Raw genomic sequence first — 27,385 nt, 5'->3', positions numbered from 1 at the left:
AGAAGATTGTTTTGGCCATAATCAGAGGAATAATGAAGTAGTTTTACTTCCTAGACAGTTATCATTGCTGATAAGTGTGAAATATCCTAGGCCACCCTCTTTTTCAGTCATTACATAAAAACCAATGCAAATAAAATAACATTTCCTTCTGTTATGGCATAAATGATTACTTTTTAATCATTCTGCTGACTACATGAAGATGTGATAGAAATAAGTGAGTTATTTTATGTAAATAATGAAACAGACATTCTAGAGTTGTATGTTACTATTCAGAATACAATAGTTGATTGCTGCAGTAATGAAAAGGAAGACCCAAAATCTCAGTGGCTTAACACATAACAGTTTATTTCTCACACTCAAAACATTCACCCCAAGTCTGTCAGCTCTTCAGGGCAGGTCCCTTACAAACAGAGACTTAGAGATACAGGTTGCATCCATCTTGTAGGTACACTATTTGGAGCACACTGCTTTCAGGTCCACATGACAGGTAAAGAGAACTGGAGGGTCACACAAGACTTTTTACTGTACCGGTACTGAAACGAAACATCACTTTTGTTAACAATCTCTCTGTAATCCCTCTGCTAGAAGTAATAAATGACATTGCCTAACTACAAGGGGCTGGGAAATGAATGGTAGCCCATAGATATTTGATAGTTGTTAATGTCTTTGCCACATTCTACAAATAATACATGCTTTTTAATATTTTAATAAAAAATAATTTTTTGAAAACTCTATATGGACAAAAATATCCCTTAAATATAATAGTTTTTATTGGCATATAGATATAGCTATGCTTTAGGAAACAGCTACAGTTATGAAGCTTCAATGTGACCAGCAAGGTATTATGTTTATAATGTTCCAATAATGTTACTGAGAGATTCTGGTGTATGCACTGCAAAAATTTGGGGAGTCAATATGATATTTATCTACCAGATGTTTTCTATCTTTATAATAATTTTACTTGTGATACAAGGGAGCTGACATAGAATCACCTACTTAAAAAAATAGCTATCTATTCTCTCCTCATGCCAAAATACTTTGTACATATGACATTACAATTAGCACATCCTCTGTAATGGGTGTTTTTAGGCATCAATTTATAATTCAGATTTCTCTTATATAAAATATGTAAAGCAAAAATAAATTTCAACTTATTTCAGCTTAGTGGTAAACATGAATCGGCAACAAACTCCAAATCTTAGTAAAATATGAAACAGACTATAATTTCCTAATTTAACTCCTATTTTAATTCAATATTAATGCTTAAGACAACAAATGTTTAAACAGCATACTAAGATTTTGGCAGTAGTTTTATGTAACAAGACATAGCGTACTAGAGGTCTGGCACTCAACTTGCTTACAGTAAACCAGCTTCAATATGAAGGCATTAAATATTTTTTATAACCTTCTTTTTACATGCTAAATATTTTGGAAAGTATGCAATCAAACACAGTAATAAAATTAACATAGTAAAATTAGTAAATTAAAAACTTGAAACTTGCACCCTAGGCATAAATCATATTAAAAAAGGATTACTGATTATATAGAATGTCCCTGGATAATCAAAACTTAATAGCATAAAACATGCAGAACATTTCAGGATAAAGATTTATTAATAAAAAAAAATACCAGGCTCTATTTAAAATGATTCTCCTCCAAAGGGTATCAAAGTTAATTTAAATCATGTAACACTCTAACACTAAATATTATTCAGTACTGTTGAAGTGGAGGTAAGTTTTATAAAACTGGGGTTTTACATATACGGTAAGTTGCTGTCTTTCTTGTTCATGTGAAGCAGCATACATTACTAAGTAAGAAGAGAATGGCTGCTGCACTAGCAAAAATAGGATGTATAAGTATCAAAGGCACACTATTCAGCTCGCCAAAGTGACAGCAAACTCTTTCCCCCTCACAAGCCCTTTCCCCATGTAAACAAAAGTTTATTATGGAGAAAAGAAAAATAAACCTAATTTTACTCTTCAAACATAAATATTTTGAGACATTAATGTTAAGTCTATGCTTCAAAAAGGTATTGTTGCCTGGATATTTCTGATTATATTTTAAAGATGTATCCAAATTAGATACTTTTGACATTAGATACATTGTTTGGTCAGAATTATTTATCATCTAAAACATTTAATTTAATTCTAAACATTTTAACCACTAGTATGACAACACAATTTTAGCTCTCAGAGAAATTAGCCAGTGGAGGGAAAAACACGTAAACAAAACAAAACAAAACCCTACATTTAAGCTGCAGGCAACAATTAAGGCCGTTTCTGGCACAGTGGCATTTGACTGGCAACAAAGTCCAGGAATAATTCTACTAACACAGGGAAACTCATGCATTTTGGTAAATATGCTCTAACACTCAGAGTTGAATTTTCCTATAGACCTTCCTTGCTTTTTTCAACAGGTAAATCTTCCTTTTTTTTTTTCCTTGATACTATCCTGATTTGTGACTTGAACCTGATTTCTTTTTCTTCTTCTTACTATGTTTTTTGTGCTGTTTCTTCTTCTTCTTCTTCCTTGCTTTTTCTGTTGCTTTTTCTTGCTCTTCACGTCGTCTCTTCTTTTTTGCTTGCATCTCTTCTTCATAATCTGATTCTGATGAGGACTCCGATGATAAAGGTTTATCTTCAGAACAAATCTTCTTTCTTTTTTTGTTGAGACTTCTAATACACTTTTCTTTCTCTGTTTCATCCTTTGACTTCTTTTTCTTTTTTACAGATTCCTTGCTTTCTGATTCAGAATCACATGGAGAGCTTTCTGATGATTTGTATGAATCGTTCTTCTTTTTCTTTCTCTTTTTTCCTTCTTTCTTTTCCTCATCTTCGGGATCTGGAGAACTGCTTGAAGAATCAGTGCTTGATGAAGAAGAAGATGAAGACCGACAAGATTTTTTCTTTTTCTTTTTCTTTCTGTCTCTTTTTTTGGATAAGCTCTCATTTCCACTTAATAATTTCTCTCTGCTTTTTTCTAGTTCCTTCTTCCAGTTCTCATTCATTTTTTCTTCAAATTCAGCTAATGCCTTGGAGCCTTTCTTTTTATTTTCTAATTGTTTCTTCACTTCTTCCCAGGTGGGCCTTGGTCGATTCAGATAATCTTGTATTGTTGGGCCTGCAGATTGAGATGGGCCCCTCCATCTGGCCATTGCTATAGGATTCATATAGGCCACCCGATTGTCCCGCTTACCCATGGTGCCTGATGGTTCCCAGAGCAGACTCTCAGTTGCTAAAGAGAATAAAGATAGACACCCTCTTTAAATTCTTCATCTGCTGGTATACCAAGAAGGTTCCATTCTGTGAGAGAAGCAGATGGAATGATTACAAAACGCCTTTAATATAAGACAAAGTAAGCACATAAGTTTAATTGTTCACTGTTTATCACATAGTATGGTAGATAGATTTACAAAATCTTAGAACTTGAGAAAAAATAATATATACACAAAAGGTTTACATGTTTTAGACATTGTGGTATAAATATAAAATAAAGTGTTTTCCATATCTCATGTAGGGTTCTGACTGTTACCTAAATTTTAAATAACTATGTATTTTTATATTATATGGTACTTACCTTTTTTCTTTCTTTCATTCTGCCTTATATGGTATAATGAGAGAGAAATTTCTGTAGCCAAATAATGTACCAGGCAGATCTTCCCCATTTTAGTAGAGTGCAGCACAATCCATTCCACTCTTTGACAGAAACCTAGGAGTCATGCCTGAAAAATCCTTCTCCCTCAATTCACATATCCAATTCATTAATAAATTTTGCTGCTTAAACCCCCACAACAAGAGGTCTCATGTTTTTTCACTTCTCTTCAAATATGCTGTCATCAAAATAGTGCAGGTACTGTCACCTGTCATTTGGATTATTAATCTCTATTAGATGCCAGGGACTGCTCAGTGTTGTGCAGTGGATAATCTTATTCAGTCTCTAGACTAATCTAGAGGTTAGTCATAGATCAACGTCCTATGAAGTTGACCCCGTTATCCTATTATACAAATGAAGAAACTGAAGCTTAGAGAGTTGGAGTAAGTTGCATAAAGTGACATAATAAATGGCAAATGGTAAAACCAGGATTTAAATCAAGGCAGCACGAGGGCAAACCCCGCACACAGCACAACATTATATCGCCTCTTGGCATCAGCTTCTTGACAGCCCGATTTTTTGCCCTTATTCTCTTCCCTTTCAGTACCACACTGAAATCAGAAGGATTTTAAAATAGTCTAGTGGCTTTATACTTTAATGGAAATCAATCCAAATTCCTATAAAGATCCAATACAATCTGTCCTGCTTATAGCTCTTACATTTCAACAGTTTTCTCAATTCTATCTTTTTTTAGTTTTCTCTTGGTTTCTGAAACATGCTAAGCTTCAAGCTTAGCCACCTTAGCCAGTTTTACCTCATCTTCAGATCTAAGTTTAAAGTCAGTTCCTCAGAAAGGCAACTATTAGGTTGAACTATATAAAATCACCAATTATATGGAACAAAAATACTCAAATACTAGCAATTTCACATGGGTCAACCTTATACTATGTTGCTTCTGTATCTATCCCTTACACTCATTATTCTGTATAACAGTTTCTTGCCTCTTTTATTCATAGCACTTAGAAAAATGATGATTATTTTCTTTATTTGAATGTGTATTTGTGTGTGTGTGTGATGCATGTGTGTTCACATGCATATGCATATGTGTATTCATTTCTAAATATAAGGCCAAGAAGGGTAAAGGTCACATTTGGCCTGTCTTCTAGCCATGATATTCCCAGTACCTTACATGGCATCTGGTCCACACTAAGTACTCAATAAATATTTCTCAATAATAAACAAACAAATGAGTGGGTTGATGGATGGGTAACTCTGTGAGACAGGTGCATTCAGAGAAGGCTTCTGAAGTTGGTGATGTCAGTACAAGGTTTTAAACAATAAATAGGAGTTCACTTAAGAAATGAGGAACTGAAGGACATTCTAGGCAGAAGAAACAATACATGGCTTCTGCACAACAAAGGAAACTCTAAGCAAGGTGAAAAGACAGCCTTCAGAATGGGACAAAATAATAGCAAATGAAGCAACGGATAAATAATTAATCTCAAAAATATACAACCAACCCCTGCAGCTCAATTCCAGAAAAATAAATGACCCAATCAAAAAATGGGCCAAAGACTTAAACAGACATTTCTCCAAAGAAGACATACAGATGGCTAACACATGAAAAGATGTTCAGCATCACTCATTATCAGAGAAATGCAAATCAAAACCACAATGAGGTACCATTTCACGCCAGTCAGAATGGCTGCGATCCAAAAGTCTACAAGCAATAAATGCTGGAGAGGGTGTGGAGAAAAGGGAACCCTCTTACACTGTTGGTGGGAATGCAAACTAGTACAGCCACTATGGAGAACAGTGTGGAGATTCCTTAAAAAACTGGAAATAGAATAGCCATACGACCCAGTAATCCCACTGCTGGGCATACACACCATGGAAACCAGAATTGAAAGAGACACATGTACCCCAATGTTCATCGCAGCACTGTTTATAATAGTCAGGACATGGAAGCAACCTAGATGTCCATCAGCAGACAAATGGATAAGAAAGCTGTGGTATATATCCACAATGAAGTATCACTCAGCCATTAAAAAGAATACATTAGAATCAATTCTAATAAGGTGGATTAAACTGGAGCCAATTATACACAGTGAAGTAAGCCAGAAAGAAGAACACTAATACAGTATACTAAAGCATATATATGGAATTTAGAAAGATGGTAACGATAACCCTTTATGTCAGACAGCAAAAGAGACACAGATGTATAGAACAGTCTTTTGGACTCTGTGGGAGAGGGAGAGGGTAGGATGATTTGGGAGAATGGCATTGAAACATGTATAATATTATATATGAAACGAATCACCAGACCAGGTTCGGTGCATGATACAGGATGCTTGGGGCTGGTGCACTAGGATGACCCAGAGGGATGGTATGGGGAGGGAGGTGGGAGGGGGGTGCAGGATGGGGAACACGTGTACACCCGTGGCAGATTCATGTTGATGTATGGCAAAACCAATACAATATTGTAAAGTAATTAGCCCCCAAATAAAATAAATAAATTTATATTAAAAAATAAATAAATAAAGTGTAAACTTGGAAAAAAAATTAAAAAAAAAATTGGACTTACCTGGGGAAAAAAAAAAACATGAAAGAAAACAAAGAGACTAGAAAGATCACCATATTTAGTGTTGATGGAGCCTAAACTGAAAGAGGGCAGTAGCAGGAGGTGAGGCTGCATAGGAAGTAAATAGCCTGATCGTAGAGGCCTTCTTAGGTCATTTTAACATTTTAGATTTTGTCCTATAGTTGTTAGGAAGCCAACACAAAGTCTGAAGAGAAAGCTGAAAGCTGATCTGATATATCACAGGTATTTGTCAGTCTCCATCCTGACTTTGACCCTTTAAGTCGACCTAATATACCTACCCACCATAAGCTCAATGCCACAGATTTTTACAGTGACTCTTGGTAATAGTTTCTGGATTTTATTTGTGTTAACTTACTGTCCCTCCTCTTCAGTTCTCTTAGGTATTTTTGTCATTTTCCTTCTTAGCGGAACCCAAAGGTCTGTCAAATATCATTGTTTCCTATATTTGATCTTCAAATGACTTTATGGATTTTAGTTAATATTCAATTGGTGGTTGTTTCCACTACTGCACACTTGGAAGAGCATCAGTTCAGTTCAGTCGCTCAGTCGTGTCTGACTCTTTGCGACCCCATGAGTCACAGCAGGCCATGCCTCCCTGTCCATCACCAACTCCCTGAGTTCACTCAGACTCACGTCCATCGAGTCAGTGATGCCATCCAGCCATGTCATCCTCGGTCGTCCCCTTCTCCTCCTGCCCCCAATCCCTCCCAGCATCAGAGTCTTTTCCAATGAGTCAACTCTTCTCATGAGGTGGCCAAACTACTGGAGTTTCAGCTTTAGCATCATTCCTTCCAAAGAACACCCAGGGCTGATCTCCTTCAGAATGGACTGGTTGGATCTCCTTGCAGTCCAAAGGACTCTCAAGAGTCTTCTCCAACACCACAGTTCAAACGCATCAATTCTTCAGCACTCAGCCTTCTTCACAGTCCAACTCTCACATCCATACATGACTACTGGAAAAACCATAGCCTTGACTAGAGGGACCTTAGTCCACAAAGTAATGTCTCTGCTTTTGAATATGCTATCTAGGTTGGTCATAACTTTTCTTCCAAGGAGTAAGCATCTTTTAATTTCATGGCTGCAGTCATCATCTGCAGTGATTTTGGAGCCCAGAAAAATAAAGTCTGACACTGTTTCCACTGTTTCACCATCTATTTCCCATGAAGTGATGGGACCAGATGCCATGATCTTTGTTTTCTGAATGTTGAGCTTTAAGCCAACTTTTTCGCTCTCCTCTTTCATCAAGCGGCTTTTTAGTTCCTCTTCACTTTCTGCCATAAGGGTGGTGTCATCTGCATATCTGAAGTTATTGATATTTCTCCCAGCAATCTTGATTTCAGCTTGTGTTTCTTCCAGTCCAGCGTTTCTCATGATGTTCTCTGTATATAAGTTAAATAAGCAGGGTGACAATATACAGCCTTAACGTACTCCTTTTCCTATTTGGAACCAGTCTGTTGTTCCATGTCCAGTTCTAACTGTTGCTTCCTGACCTGCATACAGAGTTCTCAAGAGGCAGGTCAGGTGGTCTGGTATTCCCATCTCTCAGAATTTTCCACATAACCCATTCTAATTACAGTTCCTTGAAACTTAGTCCTAATATCATCTAGAAAGACAGGCAAAGACCAGTTCAAAAAGATTTGAATGAGATGCTGAAGTTTTAATTTATTCTATGGGACTTATAATGAAGCTAATGGGGAGATAGTGACTATTTTAAGCAGGAGAGTGATATGATCACGTGTGAGTATTTAAGAGACAATTTCTTACAGTATGAAAGATGAGCTGGAGGTAGGTAAACCTGAAGATAATGAGATTAGTTCAGGTATTCATACAGATAAGAAAAGAGTCTGAAATAAAAATAGTGGTATTATAGGTGAAAAAGGGGAAAATATCATCTATACTAAGGAGATTCTCCTGGAATTAATGAGCAATTAGATACAAAGCATGAGGAAGAGAAAGGAATCTAGGGCAAGGTTCTGGCTTGTAGTTCAGTCACTCAGTGTCCAACCCTATGCAACCCGATGGACTGCCGGATGGCAAGCTTCCCTATCCTTCAATATCTCCTGGTGTTTGCTCAAACTTACATCCATTGAGTTGGTGATGCCATTTAATCATCATCCTCTGTCGCTCCCTTCTCCTCCTGCTCTCAATCATTCCCAGCACCAGAGTCTTTTCCAATGAGTTGGCTCTTCACATCAGGTGGCCAAAGTATTGGAGCTTCAGCTTCAGCATCAGTCCTTCCCATGAATATTCAGGGTTGATTTCCTTTAGAATTGACTGGTATGATCTCTTTCTAATCCAAGGGACTCTCAGCATTTCGAAAGCATCAATTCCTCAGTGGTCAGCCTTCTTTATAGTCCAACTCTCACATCCGTAACATTACTACAGGAAGAAACATAGCTTTGACTATATGGGCTTTTTGTCATCAAAGTGATGTCTCTGCTTTTTAACATGCTGTTTAGGTTTGTCATAGCTTTCCTTCCAAGGAGCAAAAAGTCTTTAATTTCATGGCTGCAGTCACTATCCACAGTGATTTTGGAGTCCAAGAAAATAAAATCTATCATTATTTCCAAGTTTTCCACATCTATTTGCCATGAAGTGATGAGACTGGATGCCATGATCTTAGTTTTCTGAATGTTGAGTTTTAAGCCAGCTTTTTCATTCTCCTCTTTCACCCTCATCAAGAGGCTCTTCAGTTCCTCTTAGCTTTCTGACATCAGAGTGGTATCATCTGCATATTTGAGGTGGTTGATATTTCTCCTGGCAATCATGAGTCCAGCTTGTGATTCATTCAGCCTGGCATTTCTCATAATGTACACTGCATAATAGTTAAATAAGCAAGTGACAATACACAGCCTTGAAATAATCTTTTCCCAATTTGGAACCAGCCTGTTGTTCCATGTCTGGTTCTAGCTGTTGCTTCTTGACCTGCATACAGGTTTCTCAGGAGGCAGGTAGGGTGGTCTAGTATTCCAAACTCTTAAAAAATTTCCACAGTTTGTTGTGATCCACACAGTTAAAGGCTGTAGCATAGTCTATGAAGCAGAAGTAGATGTTATTTCATGGAATCCCCTTGCTTTTTCTACAATCCAACAGATGTTGCCAATTTGATCTTTGGTTCCTCTGCCTTTTCTGGCTGGTGAGACAAGATAAAAGGCCAATGACTGGATACTATAGGAAATGACATAGACTTTGAGTAACGTTCTAGGTTCAATGTTAGATTTATAAAGCTTGAAACATGTGAATGAACCTACATGTAGGAAATTGGATGTATGGGTGATAAAACTCTGGAATGTGACCTGAGTTTGAGATACAGGATTGGCAGTCACTTTGTGATTGCTAAAGTCATGTGAGAAAATTAAATTACCTTGAGGGAAGACTTCATATGAAAAAAGCTTTGAGCACTGGGTCCAAATGAAAAACACACAAGGGGCTGGCAGAGAAAGTAAAACTTACAAAGAAGACATCAGAAAATTAGCCAGACTGGGAAGAGCTACAGCAGTATCAGAATATAAAGTAAGGTCACAGAAAGAGAGTGGGGAGAGTAAAGTTTCAAGGTGAGGGCAATCATCCTTAAAGGTTCATAAATTTCACTTGAGGAATTTCATTTAGAAATTTGAGGAAAAAACCTAAATGTTCATCAATAACAAACAGGTTGTATGAATTATAGTACACACATACAGAAAGTTCACCAATGTAACTAACTACTGGTTATCTCTGCATATGAGAAAGCATTATTTCCTTTTGTAAATTTTCCTATACTATTTATATTTTTTCTACAATGAGCAGGTATTAAGTTTAACTTTTAAAAAATCCAGAAAAAAAAATGATGTTACGGACAACTATACTAAGTCAAATAGGTCAAATAAGATAAAATCTGAAAATGCCCATTATATTTGACTGTGAAGAAATTATTGGCAACTTTTGCTAACAAAATTTCAATTAGTTAGGGCAGAGACCAGATGACAGAGGGTTAAAGAATAAATTGGAGGTGAGAAATTAGAGACTTAGGGTATGTGTTAGTTGCTCTGTCATTTCTGACTCTTTGCAGCCCCATGGAATGTAGCCTGCCAGGCTTCTCTGTCCACGGAATTCTCCAGGCAAGAATACTTAAGTGGGTAGCCATTCCCTTCTCCAGGGGATCTTCCTGACTCAGAGATTGAACCTGTGTTTCCTTCATTGCAGGCAGATTCTTTACCAGCTAAGCCACCAGTGAAGCCCAAGGAGAGATGAAGAATTTTCAAAAAATATTTTTTTACTCTTGTTTGTTTTTATCATAGAAGAAACCTGAACATATTCAGAGGCTGATGATGTTTAAATAGAAAGACTTTAAAGAAGACAGGAAAGAGAGGCAATAATTCTTTGTGGCAAAGCCATAGAAGAAACAGAGAGGAATCAAAGGCATAGTTGGAGGAACTCCCTTCTTGAAAGAGCAGAGGAAACAAATAAAGAGTATGGGTATAGGTTGTTTTGTTTTTTTCTTTTGTTAGTGACAGGGAAGATGAAAGGGGAAAATTTGAAGCATTTCTCAAATAAGAGCCTTCATTTTCACTCAATCATACATGCCAAGATCATCTGCTACTATTGACAGGTTGAGATAGCACAGGAGTTTTGAGAACAATAATTACAATTTGGAATAATACCAGACAAGTGTTGTGGGAGAAAAAAATAATAATAATAACAGCAACAAAGTCTCCTGCTCAAGTACTCTGTCTTAAAAGTACTGTGGCTTACTTTCTGTTTCTATTTTAGAAGAGAAACTTTATTTTCTTTATCTCTATTCATTTGTATGAAGTATGCTGAATTTATATAAATATTAGATACAAATTGTAATAGCCTTACTGGTGATCTAAGTGTTATAACAATTATCTGTTCATTCATTTTTATAGCAACTTCCTTTTGATCATCTATTATGCACCAGCTACTATGTTATATCCCATGGAGATTATGATCTAGTAAAGGTAAAAGTCATTACACAAATATCAAACAAGTGAGTACTAATCATAATCATGATTAGAATGATAAAGGAAAAGCATAGGACACTATGAATAATAGATGAACTAATTTAGAATAGAAGGTCAAATCTGAGATACTAACATACAATTAACATGTAATCTGAGACCTGACAGATAAATTAGAGCTAGCCAGATGAAGGTGTGGAGAAGGCAATGGCACCCCACTCCAATACTCTTGCCTGGAAAATCCCATGGACGGAAGAGCCTGGTAGGCTACAGTCCATGAGGTCGCTAAGAGTCAGACACAACTGAGTGACTTCACTTTCACTTTTCACTTTCATGCATTAGAGAAGGAAATGGCAACCCACTCCAATGTTCTTGCCTGGAGAATCCCAGGGACAGAGGAGCCAGGTGGGCTGCCCTCTATGGGGTCATACAGAGTCAGACACAACTGAAGTGACTTAGCAGCAACAGCAGCAGATGAAGGTGATTAAAGAGTAAAGGAGTAATAAAAGAGCCAAAGTTGACTGTATGTTCCAATCACAAGGAATATCAGATGCTAAGGCCCTAAGGTGAAAAGGAAAAGCCAAATGCAATGCATATATTCACACTACTACACTGTTGTAAACCAGTCATCATATCCAATTCTCCATGTTAAAAGGGATTTTATCAACACCATTTTTCATTGAACATGCTCAGGTGAAAGTCAATATGAATTCAAATTAATTAAAAGCATATTTTAATGTTTCACAGTCTTAATTTCAATTGTCACTATCACCAAGGCTAGTTATTTTAAAGAGCTACTCTATTTTACAAATCATTTCATTCAATTTTTAATGATATGCCAAACTGTAGGCAACGTATTCTCTTTCACAGACATAGGAACCTTCAGCTGAAAAATTTTTGCAAATAGTTGGCAATAGATCTGAGACTTTACACTATGTCCGAGGTCAGGGGTGGCAAACAGGAGGAGCTACCCCTGCCCGAGGCCAGGGGAGGCAGCTGGGAGGAGTAACCCCACATTCAAGGAGCAGTGGCTGCATGGGTGCAGTAGGGCCTAGAGGAGCTATTCCACAATCAAGGTCAGGAGGGGTAGCAGTGAGGAGATACCCCTTGTCCAAGGTAAGGAGCAGCAGCTGCACTCTGCTGGAGCAGCCGGGAAGAGATACCCAATGTCTAAGGTAAGAGAAACCCAAGTAAGACGGTAGGTGTTGCAAGAGGGCATCAGAGGGCAGACACACTGAAACCATACTCACAGAAAACTAGTCAATCTGATCACACTAGGACCACAGCCTTGTCTAGCTCAATGAAACTAAGTCATGCCCTGTGGGGCCACCCAAGTCAGGCGGGTCATGGTAGAGAGGTCTGACAGAATGTGGTCCACTGGAGAAGGGAATGGCAAACCACTTCAGTATTATTGCCTTGAGAACCCCATGAACAGTATGAAAAGGCAAAATGATAGGACACTGAAAGAGGAACTCCCCAGGTCAGTAGGTGCCCAATATGCTACTGGAGATCAGTGGAGAAATAACTCCAGAAAGAATGAAGAGATGGAGCCAAAGCAAAAACAACACCCAGGTGTGGATGTGACTGGTGATAGAAGAAAAGTCCAATGCTGTAAAGAGCAATACTGCATAGGAACCTGGAATGTTAGGCCCATGAATCAAGGCAAATTGGAAGTGGTCACACAAGAGATGGCAAGAGTGAATATCGATATTTTAGGAATCAGTGAACTAAAATGGACTGCAATAGGTGAATTTAACTCAGATGACCATTATATCTACTACCGTGGGCAGGAATCCCTCAGAAGAAATGGAGTAGCCATCATTGTCAACAAAGGAGTCTGAAATGCAGTACTTGGATGCAGTCTCAAAAACGACAGAATGATCTCTGTTCGTTTCCAAGGCAAACCATTCAATATCACAGTAATCCAAGTCTATGCCTGAACCAGTAATGCTGAAGAAGCTGAAGTTGAATGGTTCTATGAAGACCTACAAGATCTTTTAGAACTAACACCCAAAAAAGATGTCCTTTTCATTATAGGGGACTGGAATGCAAAAGTAAGAAGTCAAGAAACACATGGAGTAACAGGCAATTTTGGCCTTGGAATATGGAATAAAGCAGGGCAAAGACTAATAGAGTTTTGCCAAGAAAATTCACTGGTCATAGCAAACACCCTCTTCCAACAACACAAGAGATTTTACACATGGACATCACCAGATGGTCAACACTGAAATCAGATTATGATCTTTGCAGCCAAAGATGAAGAAGCTCTATACAGTCAACAAAAACAAGACCAGGAGCTGACTGTGGCTCAGATCATGAAATGCTTATTGCCAAATTCAGACTGAAATTGAAGAAAGTAGGGAAAACCAATAGACCATTCAGGTATGACCTAAATCAAATCCCTTATGATTATACAGTGGAAGTGAGAAATGGATTTAAGGGACTAGATCTGATAGATAGAGTGCCTGATGAACTATGGACGGAGGTCCGTGACATTGTACAGAAGACAGGGATCAAGACCATCCCCATGGAAAAGAAATTAAAAAAGCCAAATGGCTGTCTGAGGAGGCCTTACAAATAGCTGTGAAATGAAGAGAAGCAAAAAGCAAAGGAGAAAAGGAAAGATACAAGCATCTGAATGCAGAGTTCCAAAGAATAGCAAGAAGAGATAAGAAAGCCTTCCTCAGTGATCAATGCAAGGAAATAGAGGAAAACAACAGAATGGGAAAGACTAGAGATCACTTCAAGAAAATTAGAGATACCAAGGGAACATTTCATGCAAAGATGGGCTTGATAAAGGACAGAAATGGTATGGACCTAACAGAAGCAGAAGATATTAAGAAGAGTTGGCAAGAATACACAGAAGAACTGTACAAAAGATCTTCACGACCCAGATAATCATGATGGTATGATCACTCACTTTGAGCCAGACATCCTGGAATGTGACGTCAAGTGGGCCTTAGAAAGCATCACTATGAACAAAGCCAGTGGAGGTGATGGAATTCCAGGTGAGCTATTTCAAATCCTGAAAGATGGTGCTGTGAAAGTGCTGTACTCAATATGCCAGCAAGTTTGGAAAACTCAGCAGTGGCCACAGGACTGGAAAAGGTCAGTTTTCATTCCAATCCCAAAGAAAGGCAATGCCAAAGAATGCTCAAACTACTGCACAATTGCACTCATCTCACATGCTAGTAAAGTAATGCTCAAAATTCTCCAAGCCAGGCTTCAGCAGTACGTGAACCATGAACTTGCAGATGTTCAAGCTGGTTTTAGAAATGGCAGAGGAACCAGAGATCAAATTGCCAACATCCACTGGATCATCAAAAAAAGCAAGAGAGTTCCAGAATAACATCTATTTCTGCTTGATTAACTATGACAAAGCCTTTGACTCTGTAGATCACAATAAACTATGGAAAATTCTGAAAGAGATGGGAATACCAGACCACCTAACCTGCCTCTTGAGAAATCTGTATGCAGGTCAGGAAGCAACAGTTAGAACTGGACATGGAACAACAGACTTGTTCCGAATAGGAAAAGGACGACATCAAGGCTGTATTTTGTCACCCTGCTTATTTAACTTATATGCAGAGTACATCATGAGAAATGCTGGACTGGAAGAAGCACAAGCCGGAATCAAGAATGCCAGGAGAAATATCAATAACCTCAGATATGCAGATGACACCGCCCTTCTGGCAGAAAGTTAAGAGGAACTAAAAAGCCTCTTGATGAAAGTGAAAGACGAGAGTGAAAATATGGCTTAAAGCTCAACATTCAGAAAATGAAGATCATGGCCTCTGGTCCCATCACTTTATGGGAAATAGATGGTGAAACAGTGGAAACAGTGTCAGACTTTATTTTTTTGGGCTCCAAAATCACTGCAGATGATGACTGCAGCCATGAAATTAAAAGATGCTTATTCCTTGAAGGAAAAGTTATGACCAACCTAGACAGCATATTAAAAACCAGAGATACTACTTTGCCAACAAAAGTCCATCTAGTCAGTGCTACAGTTTTTCCAGTTGTCATGTACGGATTTAAGAATTGGATTATAAAGAAAGCTGAGCACTGAAGAATTGATGCTTTTGAACTGCGGTGTTGGAGAAGACTCTTGCATGTCCCTTGGACTGCAAGGAGATCCAACCAGTCCATCCTAAAGGCAATCCGTCCTGAATACTCATTGGAAGGACTGATGCTGAAGGTGAAACTCCAATACTTTGTCCACCTGATGCAAAGAACTGACTCATTTGAAAAGACCTTGATGCTGGGAAAGTTTGAGGACAGCAGGAGAACGGGATGACAGAGGATAATATGGTTGGATTGTATCACTGACTCAATGGACTTGCGTTTGAGCAAACTCTGGGTGCTGGTGATGGACAGAGAAGCCCAGTGTGCTGCAGTCCATGGGGTCGCAAAGAGTCAGACACATCTCATAACTGAACTGACTGACATGACATATGCACATACATACATACATATATACTACCAATACCTTTAATTATCATTATGTTCTGCTATTTCACACCGACTGATAATATAGAGGATCATCACAGTTTTATGGAATTCACAGGCCAAATAAGAAAAAATAGAGGGTTTATGGGGACGTTTAATGATACTTGAAAATTTCCTGAAAATACTAGTTTTAGCAAGTATATATAAAATGATATCTTTCTTCCAAATAAAACTCAAGCAACAACACATTCTATTCTAGTTGGTAACATGACTGTTCTCAGGGAGAAATTATCCCTTATTTTGACTGGAATCAACATGATACAAAGCTGTGCTATGTTAAAAGCCTTCACTTCAGGTGAATTCCCTCTAGCATAGCTGTGTCATGGCACATTTATCATTCCAGGGAAAAGGTGTAGAATCTGAAATACTGCCTCGTTTTCTGTCTACAGAATTGTCAAATGGCAAGGGATCAGTCACCTCTAATATCTTAATGATCATACCAGAAAGTTTAGAGCAGCAATAAAATATTGCAGATACAAGCATAAAATGGAAAAGAAAGGCTAAGTATAAATTTTAGCTAATTGTTTATTTTAAAGAAACGAGCACTTCACCCTCTTATTTCTCTTAATATAGTAATATATTTTGGATTTTATATTCAGAAAAACAAATCATTTTTATTATTTAGCTTTTATGATGATGAAGTAAAATGTTTTTTAAAACAAACTTTCTGTTTTAGAATATCTTTAGATTTATAATAAAGTTGCAAGTAAAGAATCTTTTGCATCTAGTTTTCTTATTGATAATGTCTTACATTACTTTGTACATTTGCCACAACTAATGAACCAATACTGACACGTTCATATTAACTAAAGTCTATTCTTTATTCAAATTTCCTTAGTTTTTAAGTTAATATCCTTTTTCTGTTCCAGGAATCCATCCAGTATACCATATTACATTTATTAATCATGTCTCCCGGGCTCTTCTAGACTGGCAGTTACTCAGAATTTTCTTTGTTGTGAGGAGTATTGATCAGATGTTGATTTTCAGGACACTCTTCAATTTGGGTTTGTCTGATGTTTTTCTCATGTTTAGAATTAGACTGCCAGTTCTTGGAAGAAAGAACACAAGTCAAGAACCATTCTCACTGCATTACATTGAGGGTACATGTGAAGGTGACTTATCATTGATATTAATGTTGATCACAAGACTGAGGTAGTGAATGTTTGCCAGCTTTTTCCACTGCAAGATCATACTCTGTTTCCATACTGTACTCTTTGAAAGGATGTCAGTATGTGCAATCCACACTTAAGTAATGGAGATTTATGCTCTACCTCCTTAATGGGAAATAGTTACATAAAATATTTTAAATTCTTTTGTATGGGAGATTTGATCAGTGTATCAGTATAAATCATGAGTATTAATTAGGTTTATACTTTGGGCAATATTTCAATACTACTTTACTTATTTTGTTGTTGAAATTATTTCAGTGTTGGCCTTTAGGGGCTCTTTTAGTTGGCTTCTGTATCCTTTTGACACACCCTTATCATTTTGTCTCCTAAATACTTCCTTACTTTCTGATTCTACAAGACACTCTAGGATCATCTTATATATCCTCTGCAGTAGCCCCCATTGGAATATTGCTGCTTCTGGACTCTTTCAGCAGACAGAGCTAGGAAATAGGAAATGAATTTAATTTATTCAATCACATACTAAGCTTGAACTAAGTACCTGGCACTTGGATGACAAATATAAATTATTTGGAGATGGAACACAAAACACTGTGTTTACTATAACACGGGAGAAACAACAAATAACACACAAGGGAATTCCCATAAGGATAACAGCTGATCTTTCAATAGAAACTCTTCAGGCCAGGAGGGAATGGCAGGACATATTTAAAGTGATGAAAGACAAAAACCTACAACCGAGATTACTGTACCTAGCAAGGATCTAATTCAAATATGAAGGAGAAATCTAAAGCTTTACAGACAAGCAAAAGCTGAGACAATTCAGCACCACCAAACCAACAAATGTTAAAGGATCTTCTCTAGACAGGAAACACAGAAAGGGTGTATAAGCTCGAACCCAAAACAACAAAGTTAATAGCAACGGATCTCACTTATCAATAATTAACTTAAATGTAAATGGGTTGAATGCCCCAACCAAAAGGCAAAGACTGGCTGAATAGATAGAAAAACAATACCCTTATATATGTTGTCTACAAGAGACCCACCTCAAAACAAGGGACACATACAGACTGAAAGTGAAGGGCTGGAAAAAGATATTCCTCACAAATAGAGACCAAAAGAAAGCAGGAATAGCAATACTCATATCAGATACAATAGACTTTAAAATAAAGGCAGTGAAAAGAGACAAAAAAGGACACTACATAATGATCAAAGGATCAATCCAAGAAGAAGATATAACAGTTATAAATATATATGCATCCAACATAGGAGCCCTACAATATGTAAGGCAAATGCTAACAAGTATGAAAGGGGAAATTAACAATAACACAGTAATAGTGGGAGACTTTAATACCATATTCATACCTATGGATAGATCAACTAAACAGAAAATTAACAAGGAAACACAAACTTTAAATGATACAATAAACCAGTTAGACCTAATTGGTATCTATATAATATTTCACCCCAAAACAATGAATGTCAACTTGTTATCAAGTGCACATGGAGTCTTCTCCAGGATAGATCACATCCTGGGCCATAAATCTAGCCTTGGTAAATTCAAAAAAAAAAATGAAATCATTCCAAGCATCTTTTCTGACCACAATGCAGTATAAGATTAGATGTCAATTACAGGAGAAAAACAATTAAAAATTCCAACATATGGAGGCTGAACAACATGCTTCCGAATAATCAACAAATCACAGAAGAAATAAAAAAGAAATCAAAATATGTATAGGAATGTATGAAAATGAAAACACAACAGCCTAAAACCTATAGGACACTGTAAAAGTAGTGCTAAGGGGAAGGTTCATATCAATACATGCTTACCTCTAGAAACAAGAAAAAAGTCAAACAAATAACCTAACTCTACACGAAAGCAACTAGAAAAGGAAGAAATGAAGAACCCTAGGGTTAGTAGAAGGAAATAGATGTTAAAAATTAGGGCAGAAATAAATGTAAAAGAAACAAAAGAGACCATAGTAAAAATCAAAAAAGCTAAAAGCTGGTTCTTTGAGAAGATAAATAAAATTGACAAACCATTAGCCATAGTAATCAAGAAACAAAGGGAGAAGAATCAAATCAACAAAATTAGAAATGAAAATTGAGAAATCACAACAGACAATATAGAAATTCAAAGGCTCATAGGATACTACTATCAGCAACTATATGCCACTAAAATGGACAACTTGGATGAAATGGACAAATTCTTAGAAAAGTATAACTTTCCAAAACTAAACCAGGAGGAAATAGAAAATCTTAACAGACCATTTACAAGCACAGAAATCCAAACTGTAATCAGAAATCTTCCAGCAAACAAAAGCCCAGGACCAAACGGCTTCACGGCTGAATTCTACCAAAAATTTAGAGAAGATCTAACTCCTATCTTACTCAAACTCTTCCAGAAAATTGCAGAGGAAGATAAACTTCCAAATGCATTCTATGAGGCCACCAGGACCCTAATACCAAAACCAGACAAAAATGCCACAAAAAAGAAAACTACAGGTCAATATCACTGATGAACATAGATAAAAAAACCCTTAACAAAATTCTAGCAAACAGAATCCAACAGTATATTAAAAATATGATACATCACGACCAAGGGGCTTTATCCCAGAGATGCAAGGATTCTTCAATATCCACAAATCAATCAATGTAATACACCACATTAACAAATTGAAAAATAAAAAACATATGAATATCTCAATAGATGCAGAGAAAGCCTTTGAAAAAATTCAACATCCATTTATGATAAAAACCCTCCAGAAAGCAGGTATAGAAGGAACATACCTCAACATAATAAAAGCTATATATGAGAAATCCACAGCAAACATTATCCTCAATGGTGAAAAATTGAAAGCATTTCCCCTAAAGTCAGGAACAAGACAAGAGTTCTCACTCTCACCACTACTATTCAACATAATTTTGGAAGTTTTGACCACAGCAATCAGAACAGAAAAAGAAATAAAAGGAATACAGTTTGGAAAAGAAGAAGTATAACTCTCACTGTTTGCAGACGACATGATCCTCTACATAGTAAACCCTAAAGACTTTACCAGAAAATTACTGGAGCTAATCAATGAATATAGTAAAGTTTCAGGATATAAAATTAACCCACAGAAATCCCTTGCATTCCTATACACTAACAATGAGAAAACAGAAAGAGAAATTAAGGAAACAATTCCATTCTCCATTGCAATGAAAATAATAAAATACTTAGGAGTATATCTACCTAAAGAAACAAAAAACCTATATATACAAAACTATAAAACACTGATGAAAGAAAACAAAGAGGACACAAATAGATGGAGAAATATATCATGTTCAAAATGGAGAAAAGACAATGTCTTAACAAGAGGTGCTGGGAAACTGGTCAACCACTTGTGAAAGAATGAAACTAGAACACTTTCTAACACCATACACAAAAATAAACTCAAAATGGATTAAAGATCTAAACGTAAGATCAGGATCTATAAAACTCCTAGAGGAAAACTAAGCAAAACACTCTCCAACATAAATCAGAGCAGGATCCTCTATGACCCACCTCCCAGGGTAATGGGGATAAAAAGCAAAAATAAACAAATGGGACCTAATTAAACTTAAAACTTTTTCAAAACAAGGGAAACTATAAGCAAGGTGAAAAGACAACCTTCAGAATGGGAGAAAATAATAGCAAATGAAGCAACTCAAATAATTAATCTCAAAAATATACAAGCAACTCCTGCAGCTCAATTCTAGAAATATAACCAACCCAATGAAAAAATGGGCCAAAGAAATAAACAGACATTCCTCCAAAGAAGACATACAGATGGCTAACAAACACATGAAAAGATGCTCAACATCACTCATTATCAGAGAAATGCCAGTCAAAACCACAATGAGGTACCATTTCACCCCAGTCAGAATGGCTGTTATCAAAAAGTTGACAAACAATAAATGCTGGAGAGGGTGCAGAGAAAAGGGAACACTCTTGCACTGTTGGTGGCAATGCACACTAGTAAAGCCACTATGGAGAACAGTGTGGAGATTCTTTAAAAAACTGGAAATAGAACTGCCATATGACCCAGCAAACGCACTGCTGGGCATACACACTGAGGAAACCAGAATTGAAAGTGACACATGTATCCCAATGTTCATCGCAGCGGTGTTTATAATAGCCAGGACATGGAAGCAACCTAGATTTCCAGCAGCAGATGAATGGATATAAAAGCTGTGGTACATATACACAATGGAATGTTACTCAGCCATTAAAAAGAATACATTTGAATCAGTTCTAATGAGATGGATGAAACTGGAGCCTATTATACAGAGTGAAGTAAGCCAGAAAGAAAAATACCAATACAGTATACTAATTTAGAAATACAGTATATGGAATTTAGAAAAATGGTAATGATAACACTACATGTGAGACAGCAAAAGAGACACAGATGTATAGAACAATGTTTTGGACTCTGTGGGAGAAGTTGAGGGTGGGATGACTTGAGAGAATAGCACTGAAACATGTATATTATCATATATGAAACAGATTGCCAGTCCAGGTTCAATGCAGGAGACATGGTGCTCAGGGCTGGTGCACTGGGATGACCCAGAGGGATGGGATGAGGAAGGATATGGGAGGGAGCTACATGATGGGGAATACATGTACACCCATGGTTGATTCATGTCAATGTATGACAAAACCACTACAATATAGTAAAGTAATTGGCCTCCAATTAAAATAAATAAATTTTAAAAATTAGCAACCTGCACACTTTATGTATGATTGTATTTCTTTTACATTCCCTTGAACAACTCTGGGGATAGGGGTGCTGATTCTCTGTGCAGGCAAAAATCTTGTGTATAGCTTTATAGTGTGCCATAGTATCCACAGCTTTGCATCCTGGGATTCAACTAACTGTGGCTTGTGTAGTACTGTGATATTTATTGAAAAATATGCATGGGTCCATGCAGCTCAAAACTGTTATTGCAGGGTCAACTGTACTTCAGTAAAACTGTTTTAAAAATAACTATTTTTTTTACTCAGAAAAAATCTGTCTAGAAGAACTAAAAAAAAAAAAAAACAACAACAAATAATAAGTCCAAAATTAAATGAATTTGCAATGCTTGGCTTCTTAAACATCTACAACTAAAGATAATGCCAGAGCAGTTTTCATTGTGTATTGTGTATCATGTTTGTGTGGCACGGGTGGTGGGTAGGATTGTGTATATTATCATAATAGGGAAGGTATAAACAGAAGTCCAAGAGTCATGTTCAACCTGAAATAGATTCTGTGTTAACCATCTCATGTAGAACTATGAACATTTTACCCAGCAAAAGAATATCATATAACAGTGGAACAGAGATCATATTACTATACAAGTAACATCTATTTCTGTTTTATTAACTATGCCAAAGGCTTTGACTGTGTGGATCACAGTAAACTGGAAAATTCTTCAAGAGATGGGAATACCAGACCACCTAACCTGCCTCTTGAGAAACCTATATGCAGGTCAGGAAGCAACAGTTAGAACTGAACATGGAACAACAGACTGGTTCCAAATAGGAAAAGGAATACATCAAGGCTGTATATTGTCACCCTGCTTATTTAACTTATGCAGAACACATCATGAAAAACGCTGGGCTAGAAGAAGCACAAGCTGGAATCAATATTGCCGGGAGAAATATCAATAAACTCAGATATGCAGATGACACCACCCTTATGGCAGAAAGTGAAGAAGAACTAAAAAAACCTCTTGATGAAACTGAAAGTGGAGAGTGAAAAAGTTGGCTTAAAGCTCAACATTCAGAAAACTAAGATCATGGCATCTGGTCCCATCACTTCATGGGAAATAGATGGGGAAACAGTGGAAACAGTGGCAGACTTTATTTTTCTGGGCTCCAAAATCACTGCAGATGGTGACTACAGCCATGAAATTAAAAGACGGTTGCTCCTTCGAAGGAAAGTTATGACCAACCTAGATAGCATGTTGAAAAGCAGAGATATTACTTTGGCAACAAAGGTCCGTCTAGTCAAGGCTATGGTTTTTCCAGTGGTCTTGTATGGATGTCAGAGTTGGACTGTGAAAAAAGCTGAGCACCGAAGAACTGATGCTTTTGAACTGTGGTGTTGGTGAAGACTCTTGAGAATCCCTTGGACTGCAAGGAGATCCAACCAGTCCATCCTAAAGGAGATCAGCCCTGGGTGTTCTTTGGAAGGACTGATGCTGAAGCTGAAACTCCAGCACTTTGGCCACCTCATGCAAAGAGTTGACTCACTGGAAAAGACCCTGATGCTGGGAGGGATTGAGGACAGGAGAAGAAGGTGATGACAGAGGATGAGATGGCTGCATGGCTTCACCAACTCGATGGATATGATTTTTGAGTGAACTCCTGGAGCTGGTGATGGACAGGGAGTCCTGGCATGCTATGATTCATGGTATCACAAAGAGTCAGCCACAACTGAGCAAATGAACTGAACTGAATTGAATTTACAGATAGCCTTATGAAGAAAAATAGCATATTATATACTAGCACTAATACTTAAAATAGAAAAAACTATGATATTATACATAAATTAAATTCATTATATGAATATAATATTTATTTTCTTTTAGGGACCTGCCATTATAAAATTAACTTATAGACCAAAAAAAGCTACAGAAATAAGTGTGTTTCTTGAGATACCTAAAGTAGTGCATGCACATCAAAAATAGACCATTGTTAGAAATAGGTACCTAAAATCTATGGCTTGGTGGTGGGGGGATATAATTCCAATCAAAAACAGCATAGCTCATTAATATATTATCTTTGTATGAGGTTTTTTTCACAAGTATTTTTTTCTCCTTTTACTCTCCCTGTTCCATTCCAAATTTTTCTGTATCAGCGTGAGTGATTAAGAAACTAATGCTTGAAAAGCATGTAAACAATGCTCTAAGTAGGTAATTTTATAATGAAAGCTGTGGTTGAGCCATATTTATCCAATATCATAAATTAGAAGAGATGTATTTTCTAAAAGAGTCACAGTTGTCTTAAGGTCAAAACTATTTCACCCTTAGGATTTCAACCACTGATTAGTTTTTTTTTTCAATTCAGCAGAAAAACAAAGGATATGAATAAGCAATTCCCAAGTAGACAATAAACATTTGAAAAGACATTCAATTTTACCACTAATCTAAGAAATACAAATGCATAATAAGAAATTAACTTGGAGATGTTTATTAAAATGTGAATGGTGACTATCAGCATGTTTTGAGTTATTTTAAATTTATTTTTTGGAATTCAACATACTGACTTCCTTCAATCCATATTATTTCTAGAATATATAAAGTTATTTTAAAAACTGCCTCCTTAGTTATTTGCAGATAAATTATGGAGATTGGATCAGGCTTCCCTGGTGGCTCAGATAGTAAAGAATCTGCTCACAGTGCAGAAGACCTAGGTTTGATCCCTGGGTGGGGAAGATCCTCTGGAGAAGGTAATGGCTACTCACTCCTGTATTCTTGCCTGGAGAATTCCATGGACAGAAGACCCTGGCATGCTACAGTCCATGCGGTGGCAAAGAGTTGGACATGACTGAGCACCTAACACTTTAACTAACTTTATGGAGAATGGATCAGAAAACAGAATTCAGAAACAGAACCAAATGATTTAGTTAATACAGTAAAGGTGGCACTTCAAATATGTGTGAGATAGAAAGATTATCAAATAAGTGATACTCAGAAAATTAACTTGCTAATAAAAATACATTAAAAAGTCTGAATCCCAAACTCATTGCTCACTTCAAAATACTAATTCTCCATTGGGTATATGTACCACAGCTTTCTTATCCATTCATCAGCTGATGGACATCTAGGTTGCTTCCATGTCCTGGCTATTATAAACAATGGAGTATTACTCAGCCATTAAAAAGAACACATTTGAATAAGTTCTAATGAGGTGGGTGAAACTGGAGCCGATTATACAGAGTGAAGTAAGCCAGAAAGAAAAACACCGATACAGTATACTAACGCATATATATATGGAATTTAGAAAGATGGTAACGATAACCCTGTATGTGAGACAGCAAAAGAGACACAGATGTATAGAACAGTCTTTTGGATCTGTGCAAGAGGGAGAGGGTGGGATGATTTGGGAGAATGGCATTTAAACATGTATAATATCATATAAGAAATGAATCGCCAGTCTAGGTTCGATGCAGGATATAGGATGCTTGGGGTTGGTGCACTGGGATGACCCAGAGAGATGGTATGGGGAGGGAGGTGGGAGGGGGGTTCAGGATTGGGAACACGTGTACACCTGTGGCAGATTCATGTTGATGTATGGCAAAACCAATACAGTATTGTAAAGTAAAATAAAGTAAAATAAAAACATTTAAAAAATTAAAAAAAACCCAAAATACTAATTCTTGTTGGTACAAAACTTAACATGTATATTAAACCATTAAAGTACTATAAAATATAAGTTCCTTCATTAACAAAATATGTCCATCATTTTAAGGGAAAATAATAATTTGTAGAACAATATTTACAGCATAGCTTCATCGATTTAAATCATTGTTTCCATAGTATATATTTTAATTAAAATTATAAAATGAAAGGATATGCACCCAGTAAGTTTTAGTGAGCATTATATCATATTCCTCTACCACATGTGCCTGGAACATGGCAGGCACAAAAATATAATAGTTGAATGACTAAATAAATGAACTGATGCATTGTTGGTGTAACTGCAAATTGTGATAATTTTTTCTGGAGAGAAATTTTGCACTATGTATCAAAGAGTAAAATGAGCAGGCAGTTTATTTCAGGACTCTCATTTCTAGGAATTAATCATATGGCTAATTTTTACAAGTGCATAGAGTAGGTATCTGAGATAACTATTTTGTAACGGGAAAAATATGTGTACTAGTAGAGAGGTAGTAGAAGTAGCTGCCGTACAATAGGAATCTGGTTAAACTAAGGGAAATATTTCCATGGAATATGCATCTATTTAAAAATGAGATGTTCAACCATTTACTGTGAAAATATAGCCACAATTAATTGATAAATGAGCAGATTACAAAATACAATATGATGTCACATAGATAAAACAGCATATGTAAACAGGTATATGTATATATTTACAAAGAAAATTCTGGAAGAAAATGCATCAAAATTCTAACAGTGGTTATCATTTGATTAAGATTGTGTTTGTATTATCATTGAAATTTTCTATGCTGTATTTTTCATTACAATGCTTACATACTTTGACAATCAGGAATAAATAATAAAAGTAAATTCATTTATAAAATAGAAATAAAAGTGTTTCCTAACTTTTAAAAAATACGACTAAATAAGCACAAATTCTGTAATAAAAAGGAAAGATAAGAGTTAATCTAAGTTTAATACTTTTCCTCATTTGAAATGAATAATTCATCATATTTTATATTTTAATTTGTTACTTGTAGTCTATGAGCAAGTTTAGAAAAGTGAATGTGATTAATTAGGTTCTTTTCTACATTAGTATTCCAAATCACCTCTGTGGATTTTTCTGCTTCCATGGAACTAACAAGGTATCTTCCAAATAAAAGGCTACATCTTGTGAATTTTTGTTCAAATATAGATAGGTAATTCTTGTCATTCATAGAAATGGGCTAAGTATGTTCCTTACCTTTCAATGAAAAGTAAACACTGGTCTTTTTGGTTGTACCAAGAGAGTCGTTCTGTTGCAGAAAAGAATCCTGTAAATAAAAATAACAGATACCTGTTTTTAAACTTCATTTTGCAAAAGTTTATTCATCTATTACTGGACCTGTAAATCATACTTCAGTATGGCTAGAATTTTACAATGTTAGAAGGAAACTGGTGGCAGATGACGTTGTAAAGTACACCCTGACAGAGGATGCAGTTTCATCAACACAGATTCCCCCTCCCATCCTGCTATTCGTGAAATTAAAAGCTGCTGCACGAAAGTATAGAATAAACCATCTGCTTTTAAATAATACTGCCTAACATTTTAATGCCCGTTTATCCCTTTTATCTACAAGGTTGTTAAAAGCATGGAGAAAGACTACGTGGCAAATCACCTGCAAGGACGGGGTCTATTATATGTCAGATTAAAAAGAGAAATACAGTAAAAAATGGTGTAACTGACTCACAGCAACATGGGTTCGCAAACCTTGTAGATGGATATAAGCCAGGCTTGCCAAACATCACAAACAACACTTATTAAAGCTGCTACGTGGAATTCAATATGCCTGCTTTCTAGCCCCTCCCCCCTTCGCCAATAAACGACTCCCCCTTTTTACCCAGTGTAAAAATACATGCTCATAAGACATTCAGATAAAAGAAAGCGAATTTTTAAAAAAAAATCCATAATCATACTATCCAATGATGCCATTTGGAGATTTTTCTTCCAATTTTTTAAAAACAGCTTTTTGTCACGAGGCCCCTGACAAACCAAACGGGAATTAAGGATGAGCGGATGGGAGCATACTCCTCTTCCCTTGTTAAGAACCATGACTAGTATTTTTACCTCATATCTAAGCTTTTTTTTTTTTTGTAAATTATAAATCTATAAAGATAGAATTTTAAGGGGAAAAAAAAGTCTTCGGTGGTGTGTTGCCTCAGCCACCAAGGAG

At 36.5% G+C, this 27,385-nt stretch overlaps 1 protein-coding gene across 4 annotated transcripts; it reads right to left on the bottom strand.

The window, feature by feature from the left end:
- Positions 1-327: 327 nt before the first annotated feature.
- Positions 328-27,385, bottom strand: FAM133A (family with sequence similarity 133 member A). Of its 4 annotated transcripts, none has more exons than XM_040266680.1 (3): positions 27,129-27,385; positions 26,416-26,485; positions 328-3,302 (listed from the first exon to the last, which is right to left on the bottom strand). In XM_040266680.1, exon 3 carries the CDS (start codon positions 3,197-3,199, stop codon positions 2,447-2,449), a length of 753 nt encoding a protein of 250 aa, XP_040122614.1. In that variant the 5' UTR covers positions 3,200-3,302; positions 26,416-26,485; positions 27,129-27,385; the 3' UTR covers positions 328-2,446. The 4 variants fall into 4 exon arrangements, with proteins under 4 accessions (XP_040122614.1, XP_040122615.1, XP_040122613.1 ...); XM_040266681.1 differs by having other exon boundaries at positions 27,280-27,385; XM_040266679.1 differs by lacking the exon at positions 27,129-27,385 and adding an exon at positions 26,903-27,059.

The sequence above is a fragment of the Oryx dammah genome, unplaced genomic scaffold (genome assembly GCF_014754425.2).
Source record: "Oryx dammah isolate SB20612 unplaced genomic scaffold, SCBI_Odam_1.1 HiC_scaffold_23, whole genome shotgun sequence".
NCBI lineage: Eukaryota > Metazoa > Chordata > Mammalia > Artiodactyla > Bovidae > Oryx > Oryx dammah.
This window is presented reverse-complemented; position numbering and strand designations above follow the sequence as displayed.